Consider the following 9,121-nt stretch of genomic DNA (forward strand, 5'->3'; position numbering starts at 1 on the left):
TGAGTGTGACGAGCTGGGAAGAGCATGAGCGTGAGCGTGTGTGTTGTTGTGCACGTTTGAAGAGCGTTTTAAAACAAAACGCACCGTTTTGTGCAAACGTTTGTGCGCGAATGTGTGAGAACATCATTTTCCTAAAAATAATTATGTTATATTGACTTATAATAAATTGTCCATAATAATAATTTACATAATGAGTAATTTTTTAGTAAATTTTTTATTGTTAAAATTAGAGTATTCAGATTAATTTTTGGAGTACAAATATTATATACATGTTTGCTGCTTTGTTTTGATAACTATAAATTATAATGAGGCTTCGTCGCTAATGCTATGATTTTTAAAATATCCTTTGGGATAATGGGATGTGCTGTATTATATGACTTTATATTGATTTACAATCCCATACACCCCTGATTGTAATACAAGTAAAAGATCTTGAAGGGAAATAAAACTATAAAACGAACTTGAATTTTTCAAAGAACTGTACAATCATAGCCATATATGTAATAGATAAGTGCTGAAAATTCATCAACATGTATATGAGTTACAGAAGCTTTTCTTGAGCCGCAAGGACCAAAATTTACCCAGTACTGCAATTGCAGTCTAGTGCTTGCTTAATTCTCAAGGTATTTTTCATAGTATTTTCAAATAAATACGTCACCAAACTCACCCCATATTGGTTCCAAATACAATTTTGAAACTGAAAGTAAAAGATTTACATTAACTGACACCAAATTTTAGAATGAACATTTTGAACTTTGGTTCATATTTCCAGTCTACAAAATTTACATCTATACATGTACAGCAATGGCTTGAATGCAACTACTCAACAAATTTAGCCTTAAATCCAACACTTTTATATGATACATGAGTATATATGTATTTGTATGTGTGTTTCTGTGCATGTAACTTGTGTGAGAACGTTGGATTAATTTCATCTAATAGCATGATTCCGTCGCTTTGTCTGGAGTGCCGTTGACATAACACGTAGTCTGTTCGTTATCTCTGTGAACGATGGCCTGGCAGCAGGGTTGAAAGACCAGCACTCTTCCATTAACTTTCTCCATTCAGGATCACAACGTTCTGGTATCTGAGGCCTGAGTGTGTTACTTAAAATTCCCCCTGCATATAAAGTTCACAGCTAGTAACATTTTTTGCGTCAAAATTGTAAGGAATCATAATAAAGCATCAAAACAAGCAAAATAAGCTCTTTAAGAAGAAAATATATCGGACATACGAATGGGAATGTTATCATCAAAATGTAGCTGACCATCAGACAATCAAGCACTTGAATTTCTATTGGGACAAAAGTTTGGATTTGACACAATTTTTTGAAGGACTACATTATCATGCCACTAGAAGATCAATATTTACTATATCCACCGTTAGAATTTCCATCGGGACCAAATGTTACACTGAAGAAAATTTATGAAACATTACTTTATATGGCTTTGCCATGGAAGGTAAAGGATTTAATGACAATTTCGCAGCGATAGGTATCATAGAACTTTATCTACCATGTAACTACTAATATTCCCCATTGAAAAGAGAATTACAAAATACTAACAAATGTTATTCTTCGCAAAACATACTTTCACGAATACACAGACATGTACAAACACAGTTGTCTACTACATTATTCAACAACTTAAATTATTTTATAAATATGCACGAATACTTATATAAGGGACACATAATCAATTCCAGCATGGAATCTCCTGAGAAGATTTGATGATAAAATTGATCCAGAAAAGTTTGAAATAGTTTGACTAGCCAAGTGCGAATCGTACCTATGATAGCACCACAATGCATGTTGGCATATGGCTCTTCGCCGGTGATGATTTCCCACATTGCTATACCAAATGAGTAAACATCAACCTAGACAAAGAAAAGAAAGCTTAAATGATGTTATCACCATATAGGCTTCCACACTTATATTTGCTTCTATTATGATTATTCGGGAAAAAGAGAAAATAACCCTCACCTTTTCAGAGACCCTATTATTGCTGCCATTCAATAGCTCTGGTGCCATCCACGGAAGGGTTCCACGCACGCCACCAGATACAAGTGTATTGCATTTAATTCTTGACAAACCAAAATCTCCAACCTGCAAAGCAGGCAAGTTAATTCTGAGTGAAATATGCTATTCTTCCAATCATTTTATGCTCGCAGATTAAAAGATCCAAAGACATTAGTCTATGTATGCTTTTAGCAACAGCATTTAATTAATCACATGTCAAGAGCAAGGGTGTTTGCGAGTGTTGACATAAAATAGAAGAAGGCCATGGTCAATATTATCTAAGTTTTTGCCACCTTGCAAATCGGTCGTTGGGGATCCCTCAAATTGACAAGTAAATTGTCACACTTCAAATCAAAATGCACGATATTCTTCATATGTAAATATTCCATGCCAAAAGCAGCATCCATCATGAGCATTAGCTTTTTGCGGCGATCAAGTATTCTGCAGGAATAGTTTTAAAGACTGTAAATCTACTCCCTGTTTGAGATACAAAGGAAAATAAGATATGCTAGTCGACTCACCTGTCCTTCCTTGCAAGGACATGCCTCAGTGATCCATTCACCATATATTCAGTTACAGTGGCCATTGTTCCTCCAGGTCCATTGGGGACGACACCATAAAATGCTACTACATTTGGATGGTGAAGATTTGATATGATATGCGCCTCTCTCCAGAATTCTTTAATCTGTAAATTTACTAATGTTATATTTCCATCCCCCCCCAAAAAAAAAATCTGATTGCTAATGACTAATTTGTGAACTCCAGTGCATCGACTTCCCATCTCTTTGTACAAAAGGTTGTGTGAAATTTTGTATTTTAACTAGTCCATATTTAGAAAAATAAGGATGTCAACACAAGAGAAGTACTATGTATATTGTCTAGTGTGGATGGGCATGCAACTGTTTGTACAAAGAGTTACTGGAAGAAGGAACATTGCAAACTCCAACGCACATCTGCACTAGATTTTGCCTCTCTATATATAATGAAGATATATACTAAAGAGTGGGATTTTTTTTTTTATAAAAAAAAAAAGAACTACTATGATCTTAAGAATCCAAAAGGTAGGATATAATCTTGCGGTGTCATCTTACATGCATGCTTTTATTAACCAGAAAAAAAAATTGTTTAAGCATCTTGGAGCAAATATTTTCTATAACTTGTTTCTGATTTTCCACAACTGAATGTGTAACGCATATTAGCAAAATTAAATTTTATAAATATGAATATCTTGATAAGAGTATCTTGAGTAGAACGAAAGAGAAGACCCACCAACCGTTCTTGCTCTGATGATCTGCCCAAAAAACAACTCTTTTTGATTCTCTTAATGGCAATATCTGTTCCCCTCCATTTTCCACGATAGACAGTTCCAAATGTACCGGAACCTAACTCTTGCAATTCTTCAAGGTCACTGTCCTTGATTATCTGCAGATAAGAATATGAATAATGCATTTAATTTAACATATATAGACTTTCACGAAAGTTTAGCATAAATAAAATGGTTGTCATAAACCTGCAAACCGTAGATGCCAGCTTCCATTTCAGCCATTGCAGCATCACTAATAGATTCATCCACTTCTCTGCCATCACCTCTGACATCCTAGGAAAGATAGGATTTAAGCTCATGTCAATCAGCAAAGCCATTGTAATAATGGAACAAATCAACAAACAATAGGGAAAATCTCAAATGCTACCTCATGGTCAGAATCTGGATGGGCACTCTCAGTTTCAGTTACTATAGGAGATGGACAATCATCACTGACATCATCTTGTACAAATGGCACAACCGATGAGGAGGAGGGGATTCCTGGAGGTATACTATCAGTTACATCTTCCACAATAACGGCTGACTTGAGCACATTGTGTTCATCATCATTTTCTGACAGTACAACTTGTGCACGGACGGCAGTTCTAGGATTTTGTCCCTCATTTGATCGTCTTATAACTATCTTTTCAGCCCCATAGTTATAATAAATTCTGGGGTCTTCATCATTGATAGTAGCCTCTCTACTTGAAGCAGCACTTGTCAATTTCTGAGGACAACCGAAATGGCTCATATATAGGCCAGTTTAAGCTTATATATAAAAATTAAAAGGAAATATACTTACAGAACTTGGGTTTATGCATTCTTGATTAGCAAGCATCTTGTCTTTATGACTGTTTTCTGATGGTTCAGTTTGGGCGCACAATGCAATTCTAGGTTTTCGCCCCTCAGATGATACTCTCCTGATAAATACCTCGTCAGCCCCATAGTAATATTTGTGGTATTCATCATTGATTGTACCCTCTCTACTTGAAGCAGGATTCATCAGTTTCTGAAGACAGCATACAGAAATGACTGAAACATATGTCTAATTTAAGAATGTATAATAATTATACTGAAATATACTTACGGAACTTGGGTTTATCCATTCTTGATTAGCAACTGCTTGAGACGAAACAGATAGTTTTACTGAGGATCCTGGGGTAACCGGTTGACTTATCTCAGTCATTGTAGACTTCTCGTCCTTTGAAGATAGTTTTACAGAGGATCCTGGGGAAACTGGTTGGCTTATCTCGGTCAGAGCACACTTCTCATCCTTTGTAGCATTTGAGTTTTTGACCTGAAACTCAGGCATAGTTGTTGTATCCAACTGGTAACCATAAAGGTGCTCTATTATAAAACCTGCAGAACTTTCTGCAGTAGCTATTTGTAAAGAGAAATTTGAGCTTCCTGAGTTTGGTGAATCTCGTATGGGAAGATTACTGCTGGGTTGGTAGTTAATCTTATTTTCAATGGCTTTATTATTTGGTGTAACTTCTTTATTTCCTATATGGTGTTTCCAATGTGGATCAGAGGAAGCCAGGTTCCCATTCATAGCCTTGATTTCCTGAACAGTTTTAAAATTATCATTGCAGGATTCCAGCATCTTGAACGAGGGCTGATTCTTACAAGTGGTTCCTTGGTGTTTCTCATCAATTACATCTTGCCAGTGCATTGAAAACCCCCTAGAAGAACTTGACACTACCGATGGTGATTTCGCTCTTCCAATATTTCTTGGGCTCTGAGAAATAATCCCTTCTTCCAAACGGTGAGTAGAGCTGTTATCATGAACCCGTAACCTTGAGTCAGAAAGCACCCTTTCCATATGAACAAGTAATCTGTAGTTCTTATCACTTTGATTATACGGTGTACAATGCACAATATCTCTACTGAGGCCACAATTGTGCAAATGCAAGTGGCAGTTGTTAGTCTGGTCAGTTTCTACTAAATTTTGGTTGTGCTTGTGGCAATTCATCAATGGATGATGGTCATGAAGATTATCATAATGACTTAGGGAATTCACATCATAGGAATGGTCGCAAAGAAATTTGTCCATCACACAAGGATTATCATTTCCATTGCCATCACATGGCCAGTCCACATAAAAATGTGCATTAGAATTGAAAGGATCTATACTCTGAGAAGAAAAAGTTGTTACAGGAACTGATGGATTCAATGACTTGCCTGCCACACAGATTGGAGGTAATCTATTAGCATTATTTGAAAACATCCCACCCACATTTGAGGAGTTTGGACTATGATCCTTAATTTCAGAGATGTAAGCAAATGTGGGAGAGTCTCTGCCCATTTGTGTTGTGTGACTGGTCAAAGTCTGCCCACTAGAACTTTTTCGAGGACTTGCATCTAGCATGCCGTTAACAGCAGAAACATACTGATTATCAGCATCAGTCTGTTGTGTGGTCTTTCCCTCCAAAGAATTTGGACTGTCAGGTTCACCTAAAGATACGAGAAATATCCGCAGTCTTTGAGAACCCCCAATTCTTTCCTGCTCTTGATATTCTTCTATCATATGATGGAGATCCTCATCAGAGCAAACAGATATAAGTGCATCGAGATCCTCACCAGGGAGCTGATACTTGATTGTATGAGGTTGATTACAAATTGCTGATGTTTTCCTCATTAATTCCTCCCAAGTAAGGCTTTTCCTTATGGATATAATTCGTGTCTCCCCACCTACATATCTAAGCTTCCCATCACTGGGCCTGGGAAATATTCTTCCCCCAAAGCTACAAAGAAATTTCATTTTTCTAGTAAAAGGACTTTCTGCATAACCTGGTCCGCAAGGATGATAAGACTGAGGAGACTCCACAACATAAACAGGGGAACCGGACAATTCTGTTGCAACTTGATCACAATGATTTTCATAAAAAAATATACCTGAATTTTGTCCAACAGCACCATATTGCAGCTGGCATCTGCTTAGATTATCAGGATAATTATTTTTCTTTGCTTCAACCGCATATCCAAAAGTTTCAGCAAAATCCGAGGCATTTGCATTGCCTTCGTTGTCCATCCTCCTTAACCCAACAATGCCATTAAGATCCCCGCAAACTACCTGATGGTTCTGGTTGATATTAACACCCGCTTGGATTGTCTGGAGATACTTTCCATCATTCATGACCGTTATTCTTCTTACGGCAACACGATCCCTTAGAAACTCTGAAGAAAATTCCTCGCCTGTCTGCAGACAAACATTGTTTACGCTTCTTTCCGCATCAACTCTGTTGCTTGACACAACGTTTCCTCTATCTCTGCACAACGGCTGGCCTGAAGTGCTTGGATCCTCTCTTGTCATGGTATCAAAAGAGATATTACTTTCTTTATAGCTTCATATTCGCAAGAACGGCAAAATGATAAGCCTTACTTCCTTAATTGCCATCAAAACTAAACTAATTGATGGCATCAAATGCATAACTTATGATACCCGTTCAAGATGCACCAAGAACAGTAAAATCCTCACTACATATACAAAGTTGCCGATTTGTTTCTTATAAACCCTTGAGCTATTGACTCACAAAGGCTCTACAATTATCATGCCTAACAACACCAGCTCTCTTCGAAAATCAAATTATTTATATAGACCAAAAAAAAAAATAGTTCTTTTCTTTGCTCAATCCTCCTTTATTTTAGCAAAATGAAACGAAATAAATACACAACTAACCATATTCCTGCACTGTCCACATATTCGTCAAATATTAAACATGCATTTCAAGAAATTCCTTGTGGAAACATAAGAAGTTCGTTAATTATTCAAGAATTTGCATGGAAGAAACAGTCAGAGCAACCGAATAAACCATCATTATTGACAAATGATAGTACGTTAAAACTATATGCAAATAATTAAATTAGAAAAACAAACATTATGACACAACATTCGAAGGGCACATTATACTTATTTTGCATCCAATAAAAAAAGGGATCAAAATGGATAAAATTGGACAAAGAAAAAGAATGATGAAATGGGTACCTGTAAGTTTTTCGAAATTCGTCGTTTAATTAAAAATGAAAGGTTGGTGCTTTTAGACATCAAGTGTTTGGGATCAAAGCAAATAAACCCAAAAGAAAAGTAGAGTTAAAATTTGGTTTTGTTTTGTGAATTTGGTGAAGACAGACAGACAGAGGGAGGGAGGTAGGAGAGAGGGAGACTTTGCTTAAAATAACGCGGGCATAACTGCAAACTAACTAATGATTTTTCCCTCCCTCTTTCCCTCGTAAAGAAAATTATAAATTGCTGAAAAAAAAAAATCATCCTATATTTATGATTTTTCCGCCTCTGGACACGCAGGCTAATAAAACATAGGAGGATTAGAGACAGGTTTAAGCATGAAACGTGGAAAAGTTCATTTAAAATTTGAGACTTAATTTTAATTTAATTATACTACAACATCCTATTAATAAATGAAATTGAATTGAATAACATTAAGTCTAATAATGCTTTTGTTCAATTTCAATTGAATTTGATTTGTATTATTAATTAATTTTATATTATCTTAAATTATAAATTAATTAAAAGTTATTATTCACATCTGAATTGAATTTATAATATTATTTATTGTAATGTTTTTTCTAACATTTTCTTATAATTATTAGCGCCGTACACAAATGTTATAATCAAATGTAGTAAAATTTATTTAATATACTTCAATTTAATGAATTAGTTCGTTTCGAAAAAAATTAATAGAAAATACTATTACTTATTTTTTTTAAAAAATTTGGTTGATTTATATTTGATGCTTGAATAAGCGACTTAAAAATATTTTGCAATTCATTAGTTTTTTTTTTGGCTTAATATGGTAGAAGACTTGTAATCATTCGATGTTGATGTTTGTCATGGATTGTCACTTTATTTTTCACATTGAAGCAGTAAATGTATACATATGAAATATATACAAATAAGCATAAACATATGCTGAAAACGTAAAATATGCAGCAACGTGTTGTGCCCCCATACTCAAATGATTGTAATATGAGTTGTACGAAATCTTGCCTAAACCTGAGAGTAAAAGGTAATTAATCTGAAAATAATAAGCTTGCACACGGCTTAGAGTTTAATAATTATAAATTACTGCTTGCATATAGATATAAACTTCTTGATGTACATAATGCATAGTAACCATGATAGTTTATCGATATCTTGCCTTCAATATGTGTGAGGCGTGGGAGTGGTACTAAAAAGATTTTAAATCACTCGTTCCTCCATTGTGATGTTGCTTCTAAATTGTGGGGAATTATGCAAAGAAGCAAAGTTATGTTAGGCTATTTATTGTGAAGCTTTGTTAATGGAGAGCATTTGCTTTTGGGAAAGGGAGGAAACCTACTTGTTAGGAACTTCATTGCATGGATATTGATATTTCTAAGACAACATCAGTTTATATTTGTATGTCAGCATCTTTATTGGACACATCATTGAGTCTTCATTAATACTGTAATTTTCTTATTACTTACACTACAAAAAAAATAATCTTTACCGACACTTGTCTTATGATACTTTATTAAAAAGTATCAGTAATTACATGCATTTCAGACATTTTCCGTGTTTAATAAATAAATATCACAAATTGCTGACACTATAGTGTTTGTAAATTAAATATCAAAAATCCATGACACTAAGGTATTAGTAATTAGAAATATAAAATTTTAATTTTGTATCCACTAATAATCAAACCGAAGACCTCTAAACTTTAACTTTTTAATTTTAAAAGCTAACCACTGGGCCATGAGTTGGATTTTTATTTTTCACTTAATAAGTAAATAATATTAAAAATTAAATTAAATCACCTAGA

At 34.8% G+C, this 9,121-nt stretch overlaps 1 protein-coding gene across 3 annotated transcripts; it reads right to left on the reverse strand.

The window, feature by feature from the left end:
- Nucleotides 1-551: 551 nt before the first annotated feature.
- LOC102607897 (uncharacterized) lies at nt 552-7,559 on the reverse strand. Of its 3 annotated transcripts, XM_052434514.1 has the most exons (11): nt 7,306-7,559; nt 4,408-6,664; nt 4,123-4,329; nt 3,709-4,047; nt 3,528-3,614; nt 3,287-3,439; nt 2,539-2,702; nt 2,311-2,458; nt 1,982-2,104; nt 1,788-1,875; nt 552-1,119 (listed from the first exon to the last, which is right to left on the reverse strand). In XM_052434514.1, the coding sequence occupies exons 2-11, from the start codon at nt 6,631-6,633 to the stop codon at nt 932-934; spliced, it is 3,723 nt and encodes a 1,240-aa protein (XP_052290474.1). In that variant the 5' UTR covers nt 6,634-6,664; nt 7,306-7,559; the 3' UTR covers nt 552-931. The 3 variants fall into 3 exon arrangements, 2 of the variants coding, with proteins under 2 accessions (XP_052290474.1, XP_006489800.2); XM_006489737.3 differs by lacking the exon at nt 7,306-7,559 and having other exon boundaries at nt 4,408-7,291; XR_008052087.1 differs by lacking the exons at nt 552-1,119; nt 1,788-1,875; nt 1,982-2,104; nt 7,306-7,559 and having other exon boundaries at nt 3,291-3,439; nt 4,408-7,293.
- Nucleotides 7,560-9,121: the final 1,562 nt, after the last annotated feature.

The sequence above is a fragment of the Citrus sinensis genome, chromosome 9 (genome assembly GCF_022201045.2).
Source record: "Citrus sinensis cultivar Valencia sweet orange chromosome 9, DVS_A1.0, whole genome shotgun sequence".
Taxonomy (NCBI): domain Eukaryota; kingdom Viridiplantae; phylum Streptophyta; class Magnoliopsida; order Sapindales; family Rutaceae; genus Citrus; species Citrus sinensis.

What these genes read in the sequence shown, in the direction of transcription:
- LOC102607897 (XM_052434514.1), bottom strand. Translation starts at nt 6,633, where the DNA reads ATGACAAGAGAGGATCCAAGCACTTCAGGCCAGCCGTTGTGCAGAGAT. An exon ending in CTGGCATCTACGGTTTGCAG is followed by an intron (nt 3,440 to 3,527) that starts GTTTATGACAAC and finishes TCTTATCTGCAG; the next exon opens with ATAATCAAGGACAGTGACCT. An exon ending in CATCAGAGCAAGAACGGTTG is followed by an intron (nt 2,703 to 3,286) that starts GTGGGTCTTCTC and finishes GTAAATTTACAG; the next exon opens with ATTAAAGAATTCTGGAGAGA.